General features: G+C 37.4%; 2 protein-coding genes and 1 long non-coding RNA gene across 5 annotated transcripts; 2 read left to right on the top strand and 1 right to left on the bottom strand.

The window, feature by feature from the left end:
* Positions 1-91: 91 nt before the first annotated feature.
* Positions 92-10,953, top strand: LOC103978578 (putative ABC1 protein At2g40090). The gene is made up of 12 exons (XM_009394414.3): positions 92-378; positions 4,711-4,865; positions 6,555-6,680; positions 6,846-6,941; positions 7,059-7,159; positions 7,662-7,698; positions 8,822-9,040; positions 9,139-9,250; positions 9,756-9,847; positions 9,947-10,126; positions 10,274-10,387; positions 10,518-10,953. The coding sequence occupies exons 1-12, from the start codon at positions 210-212 to the stop codon at positions 10,713-10,715; spliced, it is 1,599 nt and encodes a 532-aa protein (XP_009392689.2). The 5' UTR covers positions 92-209; the 3' UTR covers positions 10,716-10,953.
* Positions 10,954-13,447: 2,494 nt separating this feature from the next.
* LOC135606523 (uncharacterized) lies at positions 13,448-18,215 on the bottom strand. Of its 2 annotated transcripts, XR_010484839.1 has the most exons (5): positions 18,074-18,203; positions 17,812-17,980; positions 17,580-17,698; positions 17,314-17,455; positions 13,448-13,703 (listed from the first exon to the last, which is right to left on the bottom strand). It is a non-coding gene; the product is annotated as an uncharacterized LOC135606523 (long non-coding RNA). The 2 variants fall into 2 exon arrangements; XR_010484838.1 differs by having other exon boundaries at positions 17,580-17,980; positions 18,074-18,215.
* A 648-nt stretch (positions 18,216-18,863) lies between these two features.
* Positions 18,864-22,591, top strand: LOC135606522 (transcription factor BHLH42-like). Of its 2 annotated transcripts, XM_065097554.1 has the most exons (9): positions 18,864-19,084; positions 19,163-19,417; positions 19,600-19,696; positions 19,867-19,881; positions 19,977-20,033; positions 20,146-20,662; positions 20,736-21,157; positions 21,247-21,627; positions 22,335-22,591. In XM_065097554.1, exons 1-9 carry the CDS (start codon positions 18,981-18,983, stop codon positions 22,410-22,412), a joined length of 1,926 nt encoding a protein of 641 aa, XP_064953626.1. In that variant the 5' UTR covers positions 18,864-18,980; the 3' UTR covers positions 22,413-22,591. The 2 variants fall into 2 exon arrangements, with proteins under 2 accessions (XP_064953626.1, XP_064953627.1); XM_065097555.1 differs by lacking the exon at positions 19,867-19,881.
* Positions 22,592-25,208: the final 2,617 nt, after the last annotated feature.

The raw sequence follows: 25,208 nt of genomic DNA, 5'->3' as shown, positions 1-25,208 counted from the left end.
TTAGAAGATGGATCTGAGTCCGTTAATTGGAAATCCGTATCACCACGGGAAGCAACAAAGTTGGGCCTTAACGATGGGCCTTTATATGTCATCTTAGGTTTCGGAGAGAGGCTACGTGAGTCCTCGCTTGTCGGCTTCTCGGAGTAGGCGGCGCCGCTCCTCCTCTCTTGTCTCGTGCTGGTTTGGCGGGAAGGTGGATCGTGGTCTACATGTGGCGCGCTGCGGCGAAGCTCTCAGTTGGGGCCGCCGTTCTTGGCGGAGGAGCTACAGCCGCCGCCATCGCCACCTCCGACGATCCGTCGACCAACTTCAAGATTTGCACTACCGTCCCTCTTCGCCTCCTCCGTGATACCCTCACCGTAGCCACGATCGTGGGAGGTCTCTCTCTCTCTCTCTCTCTCTCTCTATCTATCTATCTATCTATCCATCTATCTATCTATCTATTTTTTTCTTGATTTGACGCGCATCACGGCCTGGAATATTCGGTGAAGCTCGAGGAGCTTGTTTCTTTAGCCCAAGAATCACACCTTCCGTCACTAGCGTTTGACGATTGGGTCTTGTATTGCTTCTTCTCTCCTAGGGTTTTAAATCGAGTTTAACCTGGGAGAAGATGAGATCGGTTCCTTTATATCCGTAGCCCTGATGTATTCCCTCGCCGCCTCATCCTTCGACGACCTTCAAGAATTGCGCATTCAGGATTTGCACCATCGTTCTTGATCGGTTGGCAGATGAATTCGCCATCCTTTCTCCTTATATTCAGTTCTTGATCTTATTGTCTCTTGATTTTACACGTATGGTGGCCTCGAATTTTCGGTAAAGCTTTTAGGAAGGAATTACGCTGGAGCGAGATGAACTTTGTCTCTTATGTCCAAGAATTACACATTCGTCAGTAGGTTTTGGCAATTTGCATCTTGCATTGCCTCTTTTAAGGTTTTAAATTTAGTTTAGCCCGAGAAAAATTAAGATTGATTCCTTATGGAGTCTGCATCCCTAGAATCAGATGAATCCTGCTGCTACCTCATCATTCAACCATCTTTAGGATTTGTACCATCGTCCCTCTTTGACTCCATGACAACCTCACTGTAGCTATGATCATTGCAGGTGAGCACCAATTTCCTGTTTTGTTTCTTGATCTTTTGCGTGTCACAGCTTGAAATTTTTGGTTAATTTCTGAAGTAAGAAAGTATGCTGAGTGGAAGGAGCCTTGTCTCTTAAGCTCAAGAATAACATTCATCACTAGATTTTGATAGTTCGGATCTTGAATTGCCTCTCTTAGGGTTTTAGATTGTGTTTAACCGTGGAGATGATAAGATCAATTCCTCATTTTATTTGTAGCCCTAGAATCAGATGACTTCTCGTAGATACCCTCAAAATAAGCCCTATGTATTTGACATGATTGATTGTCAAATAGTTCTCTCTGTCAATAGACTCTACATGATTTTTTCTCTTTGCATGTTATTTTTTCTGTCTAAGTTTAATTATTTACATAACGGATTATTGGAAGCATGAGCTCTTTCTTTGCCTGATAAGGATCTATATTATTTTTTTTTCTCAGTGTTATTTTCTCTAGCTTTTAGTTTACTTATTCCTTATCCTGATTTCTACCTTTATTTTTTATATGCTCATATCTTTTAAATTTAGGTATATTTAAGTTTTCTGTTTTAATGGTTCACTATTATGCATATTCAAAATCAATTTGGAACCCAGATTTGGGATATTATGTCTCTCAAATGATCAGAGCAGGTACTGAAATTCTGAGGAAAGATTCATTGTGCCTTTTACGTATTTCTTCCTACCTAGAGTTTCATTATAGGTTTGCTACCTATTAAACCTACTTATTGTAGGTTTGTCCCTTATTGTGAAATGTGGATCACAAAAAATTATGGTGGTTTAGTGAGATTGCAATTATGAGAGTGATCTTTAATGAGATATATATCACATGTGTAGCCTGGCAATTTGGTGGATCCTGATTAACTTACAGTATAAATTAATTCAATGACAGAAGACCTTAAGGATGAGATCTGTGCAACACTGGCAATTTGGTGGATCCTGATTAACTTCCTGATTATGTTTTACTACTTTTTAGGGATTTTTAGATTATTGCGTAGTTGATCACTTCCTGATAATGTTTTTGAGTTGTTTACCATTGCTTTGGGTATTCTCTTCTGTTTAGTCCAAAAAAGCCGATGAGTTCAAAATATTATAGTTAGGAAGTTCTTTAAATTGTGAGATAGACTTTTTATCTTGTCCACATTTATAGGGATGGACTGTTAATAGGGGTGAGCATTTAAATTTAGGTTATCTTGAGTTGGTTTTCTTGGATTGGGATGCATTAAACTTCAAAAATGAAACAAACGAGATTATATCTGAACTAAACTGACCACACTAAATTTGCAATTCAGTCAGTTCAATTAAAAAAAGAACTGATCTAGAACAGTGATGAGTTGGTGGAATTGGTGTATTTCCTAATGTGATAAACTGCACAAGCAGAAACCAATAGGGTAGAATCAGGTTTACCCATCATAGTGGTATTTAGGTTTTTAGGAGTCAATTTTCTTTCTGAAGATTATATCCTCCTTGAATTCTAAAGTTTTGTACTTTTGAGTTTTGAGAACCACTCAAGCTAGCACCAAGAGACATTAGAATGTGTTCTGGCTGTGTCTTGATTTCGAACTTCAGCACAGGGCTTATCAAGTATTTATATTGCAGTGCTACTAAATCAATCAGGCCTATGGCAACTAAATTTTTTGTTTATTTGGTTTAAATGATTCTCATTCTACAGGAGCAAATAAAAAACTGAATATTTCATTTAAAAATAAACCACTTGGAACCAAATTTTTAAGAAAATTGAACTTAATTGACCAAATAGAGTTGGTGCAGTTCATTAATTTGGTTTTAACCTGTTAATGCTCACCTATGAAGTAGTTGAATTCTGTTATGTCGTGTAGTATGATTTGAAGACAGTATGTATGATTTGTTAGGCAACCTATATTGTGATAATCCATTTTATGGATGAATTGAAATGGGTGCTTCATTGTACAAGCTTGTTAATCTTAAAAACTGTTGGTTACTTGGTTATATTTCCTCAGAAAAAAGGAACATTGGTTATACTAATGGATATTTGGTGAATAACTTCTTAAGAGATGTCACATGTTGTGGCATTCCATGGTTTTTTGACTAGTGCCACTGTACCATGGGGCTTACTCATGCCACATTGTATATTTAGGGACAATGAAAATACATTAGAAGGTTCTTTAAGCTATCACCAAAGGATTAGATCTAGGGACCTTAAACCTCCACCAACCTCTTTAGTCTTTGGGGCTTCATGGAATCCGAATGAAGTTGGTCCCTTGTGTTCATTGGATGTAAGGATTATGCAACTAAAAGTTCATTGAACTTGGTTGAATCTTGTCCCCTAGAGATGTCTTTCATTAGGGTCTCAATCTTTGGTAGACTTGTAACATAAGGTTACAAATATTGAATGGACCAGTATATACCCCGACCAGTATTTATGGGTCTGACCAAGGACTGGTTAAACCATATAGGTTGGTATTGGTCATTATCCACTTTTTTATTATTTTTTCAGTGCTATTGGGTAAGACAAGCTGATATATTCTCCACCTTTCTATAAAGGTACCAATTTGATAAGGTGTCAAAATTTGCATTTGATTGAGATTTTATACTTGTAACCAAAGTAATCAAATTTTGATGGGCATCAAAGTATCAGACATAGCAAGAAGACAAAAAGAAGCTTTAGAGCATGCAAGGATAAGAACTGATTTGATGTTTACTTATATTATTATGTTGTTGATGCTAAATTTGGAAGATAGTTTATTGGAAGCTACCAAACAAAGAGGTTTCATCTCAGTAGTCAATGGGTGTAAACTTTTGACGTATAGATCCAAGGGTTTTAGTTTATTAGCACACGCCTATTTCAGTTGACACACTTTGCGAAAGGAATACAAAACCAAAACAGAAAAGGAGAAAAAATGGCAAAACTTGATGACAAATATACGAAAAGCTCACCTTCCACTGATCCTTCAACCACTCCTTGTCCTCTGGTCTTCCCTTCTCTTTCCAGGGGTGAGGCAAGGCAGCTTAAGTGGTGATTTGAGGCAGTGAAAGCAGTGAGACACTTTTACACTCATCACCTATCTTAGCACAGAAAGGTCAGTTTGATCCTATTTAATGAGCCAACTTAGTTGGTAACGAAATCTAGATGGTGAGGTTGTTTTTCCATCCTTGCATGGATTTATATCCTGCAGGATTTAAGGTTGTGGATGCGAGAGTAGGTAAGACAGACCATAAACTTGTGAAGTTAGGATAATCAGTATTGCATGAGAAATACCAACACTAACTTCATTATCTTGCAATAACAACTCCATACCATTCCAAACAGATTCTTGGTCATGCCTGATCTCATCTTTTTGCTAAAGTACATCTTAGTCATGCTTGGGTCTCATTGGAGCATGAAACTGAAAGCATAGATGATGTGAACAAATAATTATACACTTTGGGCTTGTAAGTTAGATGCTACTCTTTTGTGTTAATTTTTCGTTATTTGCTTATGGTCAAACCTTTAATATATGTGCAGAATCCTTTGTTTTGTTTCTCCCTGTAATTTATGCTGCTTATTTTATTAAAAAAGAAGAGAGACTGATAATATTTCATTTGTGCTTGTTTTTGCTCTTCCCCAAACTTTCCTTTCAGACTATCAATACTCGCTTTGGAACCTTAAGGAGGGAAGCATAGAGTGGTCCAAGGCAAAGCATGAAGTTCACAAGCGATCTGCTCATAGATTACAGGATTTGTGTTTTCGCAATGGAGGGATATATATCAAGCTTGGTCAACATATTAGTCAACTGGTATGTCTTAAATAAATATAAAGCTGAAATAATGTTCATCAAGTTCTACATGAAAAGTAATATAGCTTGATGTGATTGAATATAAAGAAATAATAGTAATTCATCAGGTTTTGATGTGATTGAACAAATTCCTTCCTTTTTATATAAAATAATGAAGATAATTGATCTTGGAAATGAAAATTGGATGGTGAGAGTAGTTCCAATGTGCTTTTGGCAGAAGTTTTATGACTGAAGCTGGTGTTATTATCTCTCTGGAGCATTAGAATATGTATGGCATCATCCTAATAGAGATCGGTATTCTATGCTTAGGTGGTTGCTATCCATTGACAGGACCGAATTTACAAGTAGACATATATTTTTTCACTGGTTAAAATCACTAGTAGGAAAAAATTGGCCAAAATAGTGATAACAAAAAGACTGTTGTCCCTTTATGGATTCAATGAACCATAAGTACTTGTTCAAAGCACGAATTGCTGGAATTTTGTTAGTTCTTATATGCCAATTTTAGACAACTTTAATTGCACTGGACAGTTGGTGGAGACCTTGTTTGGTTGCATTTGGAAAGTAGCCTTACTTGGTCTTGAGATTGACTTTACTAGCAGACTATCCTCCTCCCCTCACCCCCATTTTTGTTGCACTGGATGGTTGGAAAGGCCTTCTTGTTCTCATTTGGAATATAGCCTTGGTCTTGAAACTGACCTTTTGGCAAGGGACTCTCCTCTCACCCTGTTTTTTGTTGCATTTTGTACTATGGTTACATACTGATCAACGATATTAACACTTTGTACTAAAGTGGTTCTATTCATTGTATATCTGGTTGTTGTATTTAATAAAGTTTTGTAGAGGATTTGGGGCTGATCATGCTGCACTAGAATATAAACAATTGCTGATCTTTTCTCAATTGATTGATAAAAAAATAAAAATATAGAAGAAAAGTCAGAGATGCAGAAGAGAAAAAAATAGGTATTGTAACATCAGAGAAAAAAAATTAGATTTCAATGGCAACAAGAGATTCATGTAGTTGATCCCAAATAGTTAGAACTTACGACTTTTTGTTGTTATTACAACATTAGATACAAAGGAACATTGGTGAAAGATGTATACTTTGAAGATAACTTGCATGCATCCGCTCGATTGCATCAAACTCTTCAACCATCCTAAGACTCCTATACCCTTGAGGTTGATTGAGAAAAGGAAAATCACTTCACGCTTATTCATCTAATAGCTATCCTAAAAATTTCAACTTCGTATTAGGATTAGAGTGTCATCAATTAATGCCCTTTAGGATTATTTTGCAAAGGAAATAAATAGAGAATGAATATCAACAATTTGGCTAACTCCTATAGATTCAAGTGATGATTGATTGATTCCTACTGTCTAATTAGAACTGAAGTAATGACAGAACATTGAAAAAGCCTGGAAGGGATTTAGGGAGTCATTCAAGCCAAATTTAGCAACTTTTCCTTTTCCATCGGGACACTGAACAATCGATGTTGAGCCTTAGTTTATGCCGACTGCATTATATTTAACACCATAACTGAATATTATCTTTGTTCAGAGTTTACACGTGCACTTCTGCAGTATTCCTATAGAATAATTTCACTGCTTTTGCTGCAAGCATTTCTAGATACTCTTTCTTACTGATATTTTATTGTCTATATATGACTAATTTCATAAATCTTCCTTTAGGAATATGTAGTTCCGGAAGAATATGTTCAAATAATGAGGGCGTCAATGTTGAAGAGATGTCCTGTTTCCTCGTATGATCAAGTGCACAATGTAGTCATTAAAGAGCTTGGTGGACCACCTGAGAAAGTTTGTTCTATCGCTAGTTCATTTTGCAATACTAGATGTTGATGTATTTCTGTTAGCTACATCTCTTGCACTCGCTTGCCCACCTCATAGCAAATTATCAAAAGACATCTTTATATAGGACCTTTTATCTTTTAAGTATCTACTAATTAAGCAATATGTACTCAGATTTTTGCAGAATTTGATCCAAACCCACTAGCTAGTGCATCCCTTGCACAAGTTCATGCTGCCAGAACACATGATGGACAAAAAGTTGCTGTAAAGGTTGGAAGATATATTCTTTATGCAGGAATCAGATTTATGCTTAATACTTTTTTTTTCCGATGATGAGATTGCATAATACCTGGTGCTACTCAATTCCCTTATTTTTGCTACACACAGGTGCAACACACTCACTTGACAGATACTGCTGTTGCAGATATTGCCACTGTGGATTTGCTAGTGAATTTCTTGCATTGGTGTTTTCCTGCATTTGACTATAGGTACATATTCGGTGGTTCTATTTTATTGATCCTTCATGTAAAGATGTTCTCTTTATGAAATACATATAATTACATGTATTGTTATTTTAGAAAGTGAGATCTTTGGCAATCTTTCATGTTCACATTAGGGCCTTTCTTGTAATCTGAATTCAACTACTACTTGAAAATGTTGAGTCGGTTTATTTGTGCGTGCATCAAGGTCCAGATTGTTTGAACCTTTTTTTAGCACCATTTGCAGCCAACTTTCAAGATTTGAAGATGTTTAGTGCAATCTGGATTGAGAAAGATGTTATGATTGTTTACTTGTTTCTACTTAAGTAAAAGTCCTAAAGTAAACATTGAATTACTGTTAAATGTATAGTGCATATTTTTGTTTGCCAACAATGGAGAACATTATCTGATTCATGGTTGTCCAACTTCACATCACACATTGACAGCATTCATGTTTCATTCTTTCTACCAAAAACCAACATTCATGCCAACTAACATTTTTCTTGTATAGGTGGTTGGTTGATGAAATTCGTGAAAGTGCACCCAAGGTAGGTTTTCTTTTACATGTATTCCCCTTCTGTTTTAATTTGTGTTTCCACACATTTATTTTAATTGGACACATCAGAAAACGTCTGATCGGTATGGACATGTTCTGACTGGTGTATCGTGTCATGTTCATACATTTTCATGCTTTTGGTTTGTGCTTGTCCTTGATTTCCACATTATTTTTTTGGTCAATCAACTTAGCATATTGTATGGTCCTGTTATTTTGATGTTTACTTCTTTACGAAGTCATGGGCCTGACAAACATTAACTATGCTTTTGGTAATGTTTAAGAGAAGTCACACATGCATGTATATATGCAGGGTACTCTGTCAATCTTTATGTATCTATTCTCCAATGAAACTTGAATTTTTGAAGAATGGTCATCACATATAATTTTCTTTTAATGTTCAAATCTTTTTAGATGAACTTGCTACAATGAAGTTCATTTTCTATATAATATTCAGAAATGTTTAAACTGTGTGTACTGCTCATGCTGAAGAATCATGTGCAATTTTCTTTTAATGTTCAAAACTTTAAGAGTATTGCTTCTTAAAGTTGGTCAACTACATTTTCTTTGATGTATTCTCTATTATTTCTTCATCTGAGAGCCTTCATATAAGAATAATCAGGTTACTTCCTGACTTTCTTCATCGTCATGATTTCACATTTGGCTTATGGTCGTTCTTCTTTTTCTTATTTGTTCAATCACCCTTTTGCCATCTAATGCTTGTCATTAGAATGTATTCTGTAAACTTGAGTGGAGAAGTCCAATCATATTATGCTTTTGTAAGCACATATGCTTGTGTAAACACATACATAGCAACACATACATAGCCAGCCCAAAGCTGCACTGTTATGGTAAACTGAACAGTGTAGCATGATAATATTTTTTGTAATCTGACTTTTGTTTGTAACCCCCAATATTTTGTCTGTACTAAAGTTCTGATAACTTTACCAATAGCTGTAAAGCATCCGTAGGACAAATTTTAGTGATGGCAATGAAGAGTGTAAGTTACTCTACACTATGGGTTTTTATTTTTTTTTCACTTTTTTGTGTGTATGCCACTCATGATCTTAATCTTGAAATCTGGACTAAATTTTAAGCAATCATATCATGATTTCCAGGAATTAGATTTTTTGTTTGAGGCTAGGAACAGTGTCAAATGTTTGGACAATTTTAGAAGGCTATCTCCTCGTACTGCACATAGCATATATGCTCCTAAAGTCTATTGGAACCTGAGTACCACTAGACTTTTGACTATGGAATTTATGGACGCTGCGGAAATTACTGATGTGACTGCTATACGAAGCCTTGGACTCGAACCAGTTGATGTTTCAAAATTAGTAAGTCTATTTAAATTGTCAATCATTTCTCATTGTCAGAAATCAGAATGTTACGTATAATGTGTGTCACACTGTATGTCAAATCTAAAATCGTGCAGGTCACCCGAGCTTTTGCAGAGATGATTTTTAAGCATGGATTTGTTCATTGTGACCCACATGCTGCCAATATGATGGTTAGGCCTTTGCCATCCAATAAATGGAATATTTTTGGTAAGAAGCTTTTTCTGCATCTAGCTTATGACCTTTGTGCTTATATGGTACAATTTTGTGCATAGTTGATTCCAGTAAATTTAACAAAATTTACATGTTTCATGCTTTTAACCATGGCCAGTCTGCAGAAAACAACTTACAGTTCCATCAAGTATGTCTTTGGACTTCAATTTCATAAATATTATGGTGCATATAAAATGTATATGGGATAAAGTCGAGGGGTGTTACTAGAACAATTTCTCTGTTCAGATAATCACTAGCCATCTACTTAAGAATTGCTGATTTTTTTTTAATTTTTAAGTCATCGAGGTCAGTTCAGATATTCATTGTTATTTATTTCTTATATCTTGTATCCTGTTTTTTTTTTTTTTTCCAAATTGACATTTCTAATAGAATTTAATTTTCTTACTGCTGTCCTGCATCAGATTTGATAGTGAAGAATATAGTTTTGGTTTAAATCGTAGAGATATTTTCTAAAGCAGCAGCTTGTGCATGTGACGTGCAGGGAGGAGAAAACCACAATTGATACTACTTGATCATGGTCTCTACAGAGAGCTTGATTTTTCAACTAGAACAAACTATGCTGCACTTTGGAAGGTGCATTTTTTATCTTTTCTTCTCAATAGTTAAACTCTTTTTTTTTTAATTTATAAATTTCATAGTTAACTTTGTGAGTTCACTCACCTTTGCGTATAGGGTCTAGTTTTTGCCGATGCTAACGCCATCAAGGAAAATAGTATAAAACTTGGTGCAGGTGAGGATCTTTGTGCTCTATTTGCAGGAGTACTCACTATGAGGCCTTGGAAAAAGGTCATCGATCCATCTGCAGACCATCTGGTCTTGGAAGGCAACGACGGTGACCGTTCAGAACTCCAGGTTATTTCATGTCCTTGTCAAGGGTCTAACTTAGAACAAACAAGTTTGCCGTTATCTTTAGTTACAATGACATGACATTTTCAACAAGATTTCTTTTTCACAGCTGATTCTATCATGTACTTTTTTTTTTATGCTTTTATACCACAGATGTATGCTTCTCTGTATTTTCCTCAAATATCAGAGCTGCTTAGGAGACTTCCACGTGTAATTTTACTGATGTTGAAAACCAACGACTGTTTACGTGCTGTCAATCATGTCCTGGTAAGCCTACCTGATGCCTTTTTGTCTTAATTGTGCATCTCACTCGTATAGAGATATCATTACATACTAGCGCGCATGCATTCTCAAGTTAGCGAACCACTTACATGGACCGACTTGTATTATTCGGCAGCTGCAAGGATCTTCTCTTGATACCTTTTTTATAATTGGAAGAATCGCTTCTGAAGCTGTGACGGATTCCAAAAGAGTTGCAGTTAAAATATCCTTCTTGGGGAGCGTATGTATATGGCTGGAAATGATGTTGCTCGAAGCTCGAATTCTGGGTCTGAGAGTCGCGTTGCGGTTTCTACAGCTTATGAAGAGCGATTGATCACCTTTTTTTATTTTTTTGTCACGCTTTGAGTTAGTTGTGACAGTCTCATTTTTATTCGCCAAATCATTTTATTCTTTTTCCATGTTATTTAAAAACATAAATAAATAAGTTGTCCTTATTCATTATGCCCATAAAATGTTTTATTTTCTTGTTTTATTCAAACAATCCATCCATCCTTTGGAGGAAGATGATGGTAGTTTATGAGTGGTATGGGATTTCAAGGAGACTTACCATTTGTCCGCGCTCCCAAGTTTTTCAGTTGAAATTTTTTTACTTGGAACTAGCGAAATTTTTTAATTTTTCGAAACGAAACACCTTAAGGACAAGAAAAACACCATGAATGATCAAATACAAATATCCTAAACAAGATCCTTGTCAATGCACAAGGTTCCCTTCAAAACCTAAGTGATAAAAGATTCATTCTTTTCTTAAACCAAAGCATACTTGATAAAAGAAAAGAAATAAAAAAAGCAACAGAAAACTCAAATTAATTAATAGAACGTCAACAAAAGATGATGTTTTTATTAGGTTAAAAAAAATGTTATTGTATGGTAACCAAGAAAAGATGATAAAAAATAAATAAAAGAATCCAGAACTTCATATATTCAACTGCAAAAATATATATTACTATAAATAAAAAAATATTATCTATGACAATGCAAAAATGAAAAGAGAGAAACACACAAAAAGAAAATAATCATGTAACAGCTGCAGAAAATGGAAATGACGGGAAGCAAAAACTATAGCACAAAGACACACAACAACAACAACAACAAAACATTTGAGCAGCAGAAGTAGAAAAATGCAGCAAAACATGAAAAAGAAAAAAAATGTATTTTTTTTAGTAGCCATGTAAATTAGCAGTATAAAGGGAAAAAAGAAATAAAAAGCATAGGTCAGAAATAAATGAATAAACAAAAGCAAATATGGGACAAACAAAAACTCAGATAAATAGTCAAAATCAGTCGGTAGCAACAGATGAAGTTTATCTCGAATAACTAAATGGGTAGTGACGAAAGAAAGCACAATACATGGATAAGTTAAAGAGAAAGTAAAAAATGGAAAAAATATATATAAATAACATGTAACTACACCTAAGACAATAAAGAGGACTGCAACAACTCAATCAATCTACCCTCAGCCTAAGACTGTAACCCATACGTTGAAGATAATGAGGAACCTTTAATTACAAACCATATTGATATGACGGGAAAAAAAAGGCTCCACACTATTAATTTAAGTTGATTAGGTTTAGGCCAAGGGGACCTGTCAAGTGCCTCGAAGGTTATCTCTTGATCATCTACTTCAACTGCATCTTCTTCTTCTTCGTGTTACCAAAGATGCACTTTATTTATTTGTACTCTGATTTGAGACCTTTCTTGGGAAAGTACAGTCAAATTTAGGTTCAGGTCAAGTCTTTGTCATGGCCCGTCATGTAGATTCATATTTTTCCGCCCTAAAATTAATTGTTCAAGAATTTATATTACCTCCACAAAGATACTACCAACTCAAGTCAACCTTAAACTATTGTATTCCAATGAGACATATGTATTTCATTTAAACTAATTTCTCTCACACTGATATAATCTTCAGTTGTACGATCATCCTCCAATCAAAAAACATTACTCCTATTTGGACCAAACTAGTCTTATTCATATATTTATTTATTCTATGAAAGTGATTACAAGTTCCCTTAACCTTATTATGTATCATAAGAACCCTTGATCTTTACCTCATGGGCAGACAAAACTACCTAAACCTATATACTTCCTCTTCACACGTACACACACGGCCTCACCAATAGTACTTTAGGCTCTTTTTATGAATCTGTACCTTAGAAATTATTCAAAATCCTTTACAACAATACTTCCTATAGAAATTGCATCAATCTTATAAAATATTCAGAGATCAACATTAACTTTATCTTAAAAGATGTCATTATGGACTCCAATAGTTTCTTTTGATACTTTAAATGTTATTGACCATCAATGGCTATGACTTCCTACAAGTGCTTGAACTACACATCATGCTAAGAAGAGTTAACATCATGCTCAGAAGAGTTATAAGGCTGTAATCCTTGATTTGTAGGGAGATATTGCTGACGTAATTTTAGACTGGTTACATGTTAAAATAACCTTTTTTCCCGGCCATGCCAAGAAGATTTTAGGGTAATTTTATCGATTTTCAAACATGGGAAGTGACATTAAGTAGTAAAATTTTGTGTAAAAAAGTGAATCCATTCAAGTTTTACGCTAAATGAACAGCATTACTACAGTATGAAAAAGTATCTTCATATTAAAGAAACATCATCTTAGAACAAGTCAGCGAATACAAGTCTCCTAAAAATCTCCTTGAAACTTTCTCATAATCCAGATGATTCAATCTTGCTTCCCAAAGCTCAGTGGAACTGTTACTTTTACCATAAGCAATGTATCCATAGTCTAACCTTTAATCATATTTCAGAATTCAAGTACCTCATATGGTGAAATTTTGGTCCATATACTTCTAATGGTTTGATTGTCATGAAAATATCCCACTGGGGGATTGCATATCCTCTTTCAATTAATCACTAGCCAATTTTATACTCCAATCATTATCCATTCAGATATGTTCACATTTTATTACCTGCTCAGGCTTATAAGTTCACATGTTGGCATGGGCAGGTAAACAATTTGCAAGGTAATCTAGGATATAACATGAAACAGAAAATGACCATTAACAAGGCTGCAGAAGATAAAGTTAGATCATATGACTATCAGAAATTCATTTTGCAAAATAGTCTTGTCATCAACCTATGTTCTTACTAGACTAACATGACATATAAGAAAAACAAATGAAGCTTACGCTTGACATGAGGCAGCCAGGCATCCAATTAGCTCTATAATTATAAGCAATGTTTTCTTCTATTTCCAAGTCATGAAATCCGAGGTTGTAGTGTCCACTCCAAACAACCTTTGCAAAAAGATGGCCAAAGCTTTGGTCCCACTACAGGTGACATATATGTAAAAAGGTATTTAGATACAAGACAAGGCAACTAGTTATAACTAATAGTCATGTTATTTCAATATAGAAAAAAAGATGAAATTTCATAAACAACATGATGAATTACAATATCTGGTTGGTTACTAACAATGGACCAAGCAAAAAAAGCTAATTTCTAAGAATAACTTCTGATGACTTCAAATATATAGTGATATCTTTCTGTGAGAAAGACAATTCATCATCCATGTGAAGTAACAATGGTGTCAGAGCCAAAATGCGAAAGGGAACATCAGGAACATAGTCCATCCAGGTACAAAATGCAGCCTGCCTGAATACCTTAGGAGTATGTGACCACGAAACATTCTCAGAGACTTAGAAAAAAAATATTATCAGGTACAATGTTTTAATCCTCTAATTAATAATCTTGTCCAGATTGTTTTGAGATTCACAAAACCACTCCCTACCCAGAGATATTGGATGCCTGCCTAAGCAACAAATTCCAGGCCTTCCCACAGAAATGAAGCCTTCACAACTAAGCTTAAATCAAAGCTGTGAAATACATGCTTCCATAAAACTATAGATTTCCAGATTATACATTCAGCATAATGATATTTATTCATAAATGTACACAAGCCAACAGACCAACTTGTACCAATCTGAAGGTGGTATTTCCACCAAAAAGCACTGTGGTATGGTGTGGGGTTCCCCTCACATGTAGCAGAAAGATTTAAATAACCAGTGGCATCATTTTAGCAAAGAAAGCTCCTAAACAAGTTTTCTTCTAAGAAGCACAGGACATGGGGCATGGACATGAGGCGACACAAACATGGTGATGCGTCATTTTTAAAAAAAATTAGGAAACAGATACAGCGAGAACACATATATTTTTTAATATATATATACATATAATATTAGATTTACATGAGTTTTATAGCATTTATATTAAATTTTATAAACTCAGAAATGTGAACAAATGAATATCATCATATGGGTTGAAAAAAATTAAAATTATCAAATAATATTCAACAATCTCTAAACATAATTTATATATGTTTCCTTACAACGATCTCTAGATTTATTTTCTTGTGAAGCATATGGCCCTCATGTGAGGGCCACACGAGTGCAGCATCGCATGCGAGTGTCCGACACGAGCCCGTGTGTCTGACGTGATCGGACATGGACATGGACATGTCCACCAAAAGCGTGTGTCCATGCTTCTTAGGGTTTCTTCTTTGTCAAGACCAGATCTTTGATCCAAACACTGTCCGATATCTAATGTTTGAAAAAAACTGGAAGCATTACTAAAGGCACCTTTGGACTAAGGATAAAAACTGGAAAAACAACTAATATTAATGAAAATTTGTTTTGTGATGACATTATACAACCCACTAGCATTCCTGACTGCCTGTAACACTAATAGTACCTGACCATTTGATAACCAGTATTCTCCCTAAATGCAACTTCAACAGAAAAGTTTCAAATGTCGGGGATACAGGTAACTCCATGCTCATTTAAAACAAGGCCAATAGAAATGAGTTAACAAGGTCATGCTCCTAAAAGTACTTTTATCTGAAGCTTTCTCATGTTTATCAAGGGATGAATTCCCTGTGATCTACCAAGAGATAACCACAAAGTTCACAATGGAGCTTCTACAGGCAAGGTAGGGCCATATAAAAGATCATTCTTTGATCCATTACAACTATCCAGTAATACAGAACCTTACTGCTATATATTAAAGAAAAAACAGCCCAGTGCATGAAAAATAATCGATTGAGAAAGAATATTGCAAATTTTTGGACATTTAATCTTTAGTTATCCAATCTTCTTCCATTTGTCAAATGCATTTAACAAATACCTGCAAAATTAGCTTGAGGCTTCGATGTTCGTCAAAATGTAATTGAATACATTGAATGCCCAATTTGATCATATGTCTGAATTTAGAAGTTGTAATATTTAATTTGATCCATTAGGCAAAGCGACAACAACTGGGATACATGAATACAGAAGTTCAGTGAAAATGTGTCCCTTGCCTTACCCTTTTCTAGCTTTGAAGCTAAGATATACATGAATTACATTTACTATATGAACCCAAATAGCATAAGTACAAGAATACACCCAAAGATGAATTAAGGAAGTTCATATGGTTGATGATCTTAACAATGACAATAGGATTAAGCCTATCATAGGTTTTGTCCATATCAATAACGATCAGGACCAAAGTTAAACTTTTTTCTCCATTTGAATAAGTACACAGAGTGATTGAGCCGTTGTCACTAAAATGTTATCATGTATCAAAAGCCCTTGACTGTCATGTCTAGGGGGCTTTGGCAGCACCAAAGTGAGACCAAGTTAACCAACTATTTGGAGGGCTCAGGGATCCCTTCACTGCTAACAATAGAGTTGAAACACTCCTACTTTGATCAGAACAGCTCATAAAGAATTCAAAGGCAGACAAGACAATTTCCTAGGGAAAAAACAAGAGAATTCCTACTTTAACCGGAAGATAAGAGCAGCAATTACTATTTTGAAGAACCTCTATTCCGGCTAGAAGATCAAATACAACATAAGTATAGCCTCTTTGTATATGGGCCAGAAAATCATGGCCATGATATGGGCCAGCCAGCTCCCATCCCTGAAAAGGAAGTGTTGGCCAGCCCCCAAGTGGTCAACCAACCATTCCAAAGAGGGACTGCCAATCCTGGAGCTTAAAGAAAAGTCTTGCCACGATATTGAAGGAAGAAATCTAGAAATGACTATGTAATAACAATGTTAGTTTGAAATATGCATGACCTTATAAGTGAACTTTGTAAGCCTCTAACACACTCTTGGCTATCATTACCTTTGTTTCTAGCATAACAGTAGTTACTTCTCCCCCCTTCATTTAGTTACTTAGAGTAGATTTGGAGGCACTTCTCTCCCTCGAAGAAAAGTCGAGGTTAAGAAGGAACCAATTCTAACACTCTTCATATCGTCTTCTCCCCTGTTCTTCTCTTTCCAATCGTCATATCCTCTGAGATCAGCTGTGATCCTTCTCGATCAATCACATGATTCAAGTCAATCTTGCAATAGATATCGAAACACTCCATCTTTTATCACATTGTGTGCCAAGATGATCCCAATTCAGATTGATCAATTTTTAATTCCTAAAAAAGCATCTATGCTTTCCATCATCCTTTTACTAAACGTGTACATGAATAAACTAGCATCTTTTGTATACCATAGATTTCCTCTCACAAGTCTACATTCTGATACTACTCTCATCTTCCATTACTCAGGTAGGTTATCGACAGGATTGTTGTTAAGCTGTTTATGAATGCCTTCCCCTTTTTACTCAACAATGTCACCGGATCCCCTAACTCTAGATCCTGAAAGACAGTACACGAGTGGGCTTTAAAGGCTCCATCATGGGCACAATACTTGTCAGCAGGTATGACTTCTCCCTTCTAGTTCGCACAACAGAAATCCTCAAGACCCGACAATCTTTCTAATGCAGATGGAATTTTATTTCAAGTAGGTTATTCAGTCACAGAGCTTCAAATAACTTAAACTAAACGCTAATTCTAACAATTAAAGAAAGATTGTGATTCTGCATCCGCAACAAAAGACGATATACCTCACGTATGGTTTCATACGATTTCTCCATTCTTCCGTTGATCCCCTAGGGAAGAGAAGAGGAGGGTCACACTACCATTCCCGTTTAGCCATGGGTTCGAGCTGCTGCTGGACTGGGCTCTCTTTCCCTACCACGGCCAGAACTGCCAATCAAAGAGAGGGGATCGAATTCTTGATGGCATGCAGAAAAGACATCATGAAGAATAAAAGGGCGACAGATCGGCAACGAAGAAGAGGGCTTCCATGAAAATATAGGGTTTCGCTTACCCCGGCACTCGTCACGGCGTCGTCGAGGGCTACATCCATGGATGCTGCCGTCGTCTATGACACTTGATCATATAGAGGTGTCGAGCCGCAATACTCATTCGCAAGTATGGCTTGCCCCTCTAATTCACAAAACAAAACCCCTCAAGAGCCATCAACCTTTCTAATGCAAATGGTATTTAGTCTGCAAATGGGCATTCACTTGCCCGAACCAATCCCTCGTTCCAGAACTTACAGAAAGAATGCCATTCTGCGTCCCCGAGAAAGGATGACACCTCGCGTGTGGTTTCTTGGGCTCTCTCCCTTCCTTCCATCGATCCTCACGAAAAGGGTAGAGGAGGGTCATTTCCGGAAAGCCATGGGCTCCCCGCTCCTGGGCCGGACCCTCCATTCTCCGGCGGCCGCTGCCAGAACAAAGAAATGTCAATCAAAGGAAAAGGTGGGGAAGATCGACAAAGAAGAAGAGGGATTCCAAGAAAACAAGGGGTTTCGCTTACTCAGGCGCTCTTCTCCGGCCTCGTCGTCGCGGATGAGGGATGACTGGCATCGATGCGACCTTCTTCGTCCGCTCCGCGAAATTCTAGGGATGGCGGTGCTCACGTCGTGAAAGTTGTTGGAACTATCGGGTTCTTCAAGTGTATATATAGCATGCGACATCAGCTCTCAAAATTTGGATTAATCTTAGTTTACATTAGGAAAATAATGCTGAGATCCTCGATTTGGATTTAAATAACTGAAGGCCTCAACATCCCATAAGATCCGATTCGATTAAAGATGGAATTGGGTCGGATCCGAGTAGGTCATACTAATTATGTAACTGGGCCTGATATGTTGACCATATTTTGTTAGGGATTAAATGAGCGTTGACTATTTGTTCACATGCAGTGGCTTTCCCCAATCGAGCATGCTGTTAGAGATAGTTTCTTTGTCTTGGAGGATGAAGTCACTTCATTATCAAGCTGTTTCTTTAGTTATATTACACAATTAAAATATCTATTTTAAAAAATATATATATCAAATAATTTAATTTTAGAATTATATATAATTATAATTATAATTATGAATAGAGTAGTCAACTGTCGTTTGAGGAGATGGAGTGGAGGCGACATATTTACGGAAGACCGACGTAGTTAAGGTGGAGTCGACAAGAGCAGTACGCCGTCCACCACGTGGTCATTGCTGAACGAAGCAGGTGAGAACCGGCTGGTAGAACCACCGGTCAAAAGCCATCCCCATATCACCAGTTAAATGCCTTGCCAATCCATCGCTAACTTTGCCTACGTCGATTCCACCACCAAGAAGTCCTCTCTCCTCCACTGTATCTTTCAACGACTCCGCCTCGTCTCTGTCTCTCTCTCTCTCTGTCGTGGTGGCAAGCATCGTCCTCCTGCTGCCGAGGAAGTCATGGTTACCCCACCGAGCACCAGTCTTCAGCAAACGCTGCAGGCGGTGGTGCAGAGCGTTCGGTGGACATATAGCCTCTTCTGGCAGCCCTGTCCTCAACAAGGGTGAGAAGACAGCATTGTGAACGGTCCCACCGCCTTCTTCCTCCTCCTAATTCTGCTTTTTCTCATGCCTTGCGAAAGAATTCTGGTGTGGGGAGATGGGTACTACAATGGATCGATAAAGACGAGGAAGACGGTGCAGCCAGTGGAGGTGAGCACGGAGGAGGCCTCCCTCCAGAGGAGTCAGCAGCTCAGGGAGCTCTACGAGTCGCTCTCGTCGGGAGAGGCCAACCTCCCGGCACGGCGACCTTGTGCTGCACTCTCGCCGGAGGATCTCACCGAGGCTGAATGGTTCTACCTCATGTGCATTTCCTTCTCCTTCCCTCCTGGCGTCGGGTACCATGCCGCCATCCATCACCCCCCCCCCCCTCTACCCAACAATACTGGATTAGTAGTTGGTATATATAGTAGAATCATAATGAACAAAGATTAATGCTTAATTAATCCTCTCAAATTGTCTCCAACTCCCTTGTATCGAAGTATTCTTCTTAGCTCAGTATAATTCAACGATGTTTTAGGTTACCAGGGAAGGCATTTGCAAGGCAGCGACATGTTTGGCTCACAAGGGCAAACGAGGTTGATAGCAAGGTCTTCTCGAGGGCCATTCTCGCAAAGGTACTACTTGTCTGCAGTCTCTTCGTCATCTTCCACAGAACCTAACAAACCTTCCCGACATTAACAAGGATGTGCATATATAAATATATATGTTGTGTGAGGATTTTATGATTGAGATAATACTAACCTTTTCTTTTCGTTATGATTCATGGACTCCATAAAACCAACAGAGTGCTCATATTCAGGTTTCATTTCTTTCTCTTATTTCACGTGAAATCGATAAATCATGAGAAAAGATGTGAGTAGAGATTACAATTGATTTCTTTTCTCGATGTCGCAGACAGTTGCGTGCATCCCTCTCGTGGATGGAGTCCTCGAATTAGGTAACATAGAAAAGGTCAGTATGTACATCTTCGTTCTTGTAGCCATTAAGCAAAGACAAACTCGTGAGTTGTCCTCGATTCTTCGCTGTAATGTTTGAGCTACAGTTTGATATAATTCTCGGATAGGTTGAGGAAGATATGGCGTTGATACAACGTGCAAAGAGACACTTCATGGACTCTTTCGATGCACATACCAAGCCTGCCCTCTCAGAGCACTCGACTTCTAATCCTTTTGCGAGGGCAGACCATCATCATCCACTGTATCAGCAACCAGCGATGATGCAACAGATGAACATGGACATACACGCTTCCAACCGAGAAGAGGATGCTGCTCATGATGACGAGGAGGACAACGATGAGGGCGACGAGATAGAAGGCAGCTCCCGATCGGAACTCGGAGCGATGAAGTACAGCGTTGATGTTTCTGTGCCTCCTGGTCTGACGGTGGCGGCGGCGGAGACGATTCCAGCGGCTGAAGCAAGCGAGTTGATGCAGCTTGAGATGTCGGAAGACATCAGAGTAGGCTCCATCAGCGATTGTTCCAATAACCTGGACCCAGAACAGATGCCCGCAGCGCAATCTATCTGTAAAAACTGGAATTGTCTTCTTGAAGATCTTGGCAATGGGTTTCAACAGCCATTAGGTATCCCTGCAGACTCCAAAGCTCGGACAGCTGGCTGTTAACGTGGAACTCACACTTGCAGATTGTCCTGTAGGAACTCAGGAGCAAGATTTATCGCCAGAAGATGCCCACTACTCTGAGACGGTGTCCAGTGTTCTACGACACAACCTGAAGCGATGGGTGGGCTCGAGCCCCTTCAATGACGTGATTCAATCGCAGAAGTCAGCCTTCTCCAGATGGAGTTCCGAAAGAGATCGTCTTCCGGTGTGCTCACGAGGGAGCTGTATTTCGCAGTGGTTGCTGAAGAGTGTCGTGCTCAACATTCGCGATCTACATTGCAAGTTGAGCGACGGCAGCTCACCCAAGTCGACGGATGGAGAGGGCGGAAACAGGTTCCAGAAGGGCGCGGCGCAAGAAGAAATCAGTGCCAACCATGTTCTCGCTGAACGCCGCAGGAGAGAGAAGCTCAACGAGAGGTTTATGATCCTCCGTTCATTAGTTCCATTTGTGACCAAGGCATGCACGCCTCCCACTTCTTCTTCTTCTACGTATGCCGTTGATCTTAGATCATCTAAAGCTCATATGTCCGAGCTGAGGAGTTGCAGATGGACAAGGCTTCAATACTTGGCGACACAATCGAGTACGTGAAGCAACTCAGAAAACGGATTCAAGATCTTGAGGCAAGAAACAGGCAAAGCGATCGGAGGCTGAAAGCAATGGAGGTTGACAAGCCAGATTACGCGGTCAACTACAAACTGGACAACCATGTGGTGGACAAGAGGAAGCTACAAGCGCTCGAGGGAAGCAACGGAGTGGGCGTGCATGCGTCCGTAGTAGAAGAAGATGCTCTCCTGGAGCTACAGTGCACTCACAGAGACGGGCTACTGCTGAAGGTTTTGCAGGGGCTTCATGAGCTGGGATTGGAGGTCTCTTCCGTGCACTTCTCCGCCAGCAATGCCGTCTGCAATGCAGAGTTACGTGCTAAGGTAATACCAAGTTTGGCATATATTTTACATTAGGATCCCTATCTAATTAGCTATTTTCACCATTCTAATTTTTATGTTTTCAAAAATTACATCAGGATTCCTATATTTATGAAAATAAAACATTAAAATCCCTATACAAGATTTAAAAATAATTTTATGATTTTGTTAGAGCGACAAAGTTAAATATTTCACTTTTGTAATATATAGATATGTATCGCAATGTAATTTTTAAAAATATAAGGATCGAGATGCTAAAATTAGTTAATTATAGAGAATAATATATAATTAACCAACAGAAATATGATAAGATAAACGAGCATTCCATTCAACGATAATGTATGTGTAAACAAGTAGAACAATAAAAGTGAGTACTACTAGAGTCGAAATCATCTTTTCTTGAGAATTTAGTATGATGAGTCAGAATTAGAGTGGTTTTTTCCATTTTTTATCTTACCATATGACCTATTACCTTACTCATTGACTTTGATTCCACAATGAGAAATTTATTATTCTTTCAATCATTATTATTCTTTTTTTCTTAAAATTTTTATTAGCTGTTTTCTTTTAGTTTCATGAGAAATGTTGGATATTACATATTGCTTTGGGAACTCTTGACCTATGTAGACCATGAGAGACACTGATAGTGCCAATTCTTCTATGCATCTAATTTAGTTGACTGATATCTCCTTACATCTGTGCCCTTTCAGGTGAAAGAGGTTCATGGGAAGAGAGTCAACATTGCAGATGTGAAGAAGACCATTGACCAAATATTTTCTGATCATTAAAACTAATTCCTGGCTGCATATATATAGATAGCATTAATACTAATATAGTATTCTCATAGTCACCTGTATTTTATGGATTGTGTGATCATCAATAGGTTCTCTATGCTTGTAATAATTCTTGGTTGATGACATAGCAAAGGTTGCAACAAATAACTTGAAAACCATATCATTGTTTTCCACATGTGTCATACTTAGCTAGCTTTCTTTTTTGCTCACTTTTGCTTTCTGTGCTCACCCATTTGATGAGCACAAAGCTTTCTTTTTGTATCAAATTAAGATGCTGATTTGAGCATAATAATTATTTTGTCCTAAAGATAATTATATCCTAGATTTCCTTTAATTTTATTCTTTGAGCATCAAAGTTACACTATCTTGAATCCTAGAATCCCCATTTTAGAATGGGAAAAGCAAATTAACTACAATGTATTTAATTATTATTAATTATGGTCTTGACTACAATGTACAATAAGACCTAAAGAGACATCATCAAGCAAATTACGATCATAAGGTTCTCTCTGATGCTTAAGCTAGCTTTCGATGAACGAGTATAAAGAAGAGAGGCAAGAGACTAATGAGAGAGAGAGAATTGAGAAGAAGAGGATAATAGTTTAGTCTATCGAGAATCACTAACCTCTTATTAGGACTTAGTAGATAATTTTAAGGCTCATATATGTTTTATGAGATAGTCGAGAGTTTATGCCCGACCCAAGCAATAAATTTGATAACCTAACAGTGATGCAAAGCTCACCTTCTTAGATGAGATCATCTAAGGTGACACTCAAGCATACTTGTTAATTAGCATAGACATTGACCTTGTGCGATCCATTAAGAATTAACACAAAGAAAAAAAAATAGAAACATGAACACACACGTAACATACCGTTAACCGACACAAAAAAAAAAAATTTAAAAAAAATTGCAAGCAAGACAAAAAAAATATAACAAATAGACTAAACAATTATGTGGTTCTATATATACGTAAGTAGTAGCATTTTCGTCAAATAAAAAATGAACATATTTATTCTACCTTCATTATGATTCTTCAAACATAGTGATCCTTGTGGTCCTAGCGAAATCACATGGACTATCATATCTATTTTGTTGGTCATCGTCTACCTTATGCATGAGGTTACGCTAGTTTGTATTCTTATTATTGCTATTCAAAGCCGAATAGAGGATTACATAAATCTCTTCCACAACATTTGAATGATACCATTAACTTCTTCAAGTAATAATTGCACAAAAAATTCCTGACATAAAAATCACTTCATTTATATCAACGAGATTCAAATAACATACAAGGTTTGATGACTCAAATAACAAACCCATGGGCTTTTTCAATGCATCCCAGCTAATGGTCAAAACAAACGAAATATACTGATTGCAAGAGACAAACAAGAGCACAAAGAAAGGAAGCCTAGAGTTTCTGCTTCGTTCCAACTGCAGTGCAGTGGCTAAATGGGATTTAGATGTTGAAAATTTCCTGTTCATTGAATCGAAAGAGAAAGCCACATACGTGTTGTCGATGACCACCGAGTTGCCCTCATACTCATGTCCTTATTTCTACGTTTGAGCGAGTCTCTCGTCCCCCATGCACATGCAGACGGATGTTGCGCGCACGTCGATGAGGCTTGACTTGGTATCTCTGCACGTAGGCTGCCGTGTGGTAGCATTTGATTCATGGAAAAGGCTATAGAAAGCCTTTCCGCTACGATACTTGCAACCGATGAAGGAAGAAAGATTCGTACTTTCATCTTATTGCAGTCATTCTTTCGATGCTTTCTTTCTGTTCGTCTTCGCTGACAATTCACGATTATATCTCGGAATGGCTTTCCCAGTCAAACCCGTACGAAGGTCGGGAATACATCTTTATTAGGACAACTTTTGACGCTTCAACTCAGAATGCTTTTTCATTTACTTTTAACCTAACGCGAATCGGAGCTCTCACTCGGCTTACGGAGTTTTAAAGTCTGCAAACTCTTCTTTACGACCACACTGAAATCATAATCGATGGCTTTTGTTCCGCCGTCGACGGTTCATGCAAATCAGCAGTTTGGACATCCAACACATCGTCGGAGCTTACGCGACGGAATCAGACTTTTGTTCGAATCAGTTTGCAGACTATTAGATTTCGGCCAAGGATCGTTTTCAGATATACTCGCAGCTCAAATAAGACTTCTACGGAAAGAATGAAATCATTATCTAAGAAACGTGTCATCAACTCTCCTTAAATTGATGGGATATAAAGAGATAAATATTTTTATATGAATAAATACCAAGAAACCATTACACAGAATTAAATGAAATCACAATCAAATAGAACACCAAGATATACGTGAAAAACTCCTCGGTAAAAACCACAGAACAAATTAGAGATAATACACTATAAGAATAATGAATGTACAAATCTCAATCTCTTGCCAAGCAACAACTATAATAGAATAAGTGAGATACAAGAATCACGTCACAGTGCTCAAAATTCTAAATCCTTAATAATTCTCTCCAAGTAATCAAAGTAAGAATTTACTGTAGATTTGATCTAACCTGAGATAGAATACTACTGGATGATTGAGAATAGTTTCTCTGCGTTGTCCTTGTTTTCTTCTCTTTCTTTCTCCTTCTTTTTGTTGCTGCAAGGATCTCTTCTACTGTCCTCATTGCTGCCCTATTTATACCTTTTTTTCGCAACCACCACATATCTCCTAATATGAATTAGGGTTATGTTAAAAGATGATGTGGGTTGTGGGCTGTTCAAGCCCACTATGAGCTGAACCATGGGCTATCAGCCTAACAACC

Source organism: Musa acuminata, chromosome BXJ2-3, assembly GCF_036884655.1.
Source record: "Musa acuminata AAA Group cultivar baxijiao chromosome BXJ2-3, Cavendish_Baxijiao_AAA, whole genome shotgun sequence".
Lineage (NCBI taxonomy): Eukaryota > Viridiplantae > Streptophyta > Magnoliopsida > Zingiberales > Musaceae > Musa > Musa acuminata.
The sequence above is the reverse complement of the archived record's forward strand: the minus strand, read 5'-3'. Positions and strand labels throughout refer to the sequence as shown.

What these genes read in the sequence shown, in the direction of transcription:
- LOC135606522 (XM_065097554.1), top strand. Translation starts at nt 18,981, where the DNA reads ATGGTTACCCCACCGAGCACCAGTCTTCAGCAAACGCTGCAGGCGGTG. An exon ending in CAGCCCTGTCCTCAACAAGG is followed by an intron (nt 19,085 to 19,162) that starts GTGAGAAGACAG and finishes GCCTTGCGAAAG; the next exon opens with AATTCTGGTGTGGGGAGATG. An exon ending in AATTAGGTAACATAGAAAAG is followed by an intron (nt 20,034 to 20,145) that starts GTCAGTATGTAC and finishes ATTCTCGGATAG; the next exon opens with GTTGAGGAAGATATGGCGTT.
- LOC103978578 (XM_009394414.3), top strand. Translation starts at nt 210, where the DNA reads ATGTGGCGCGCTGCGGCGAAGCTCTCAGTTGGGGCCGCCGTTCTTGGC. An exon ending in TTGGTGGACCACCTGAGAAA is followed by an intron (nt 6,681 to 6,845) that starts GTTTGTTCTATC and finishes ATATGTACTCAG; the next exon opens with ATTTTTGCAGAATTTGATCC. An exon ending in TTTCCTGCATTTGACTATAG is followed by an intron (nt 7,160 to 7,661) that starts GTACATATTCGG and finishes TTTCTTGTATAG; the next exon opens with GTGGTTGGTTGATGAAATTC.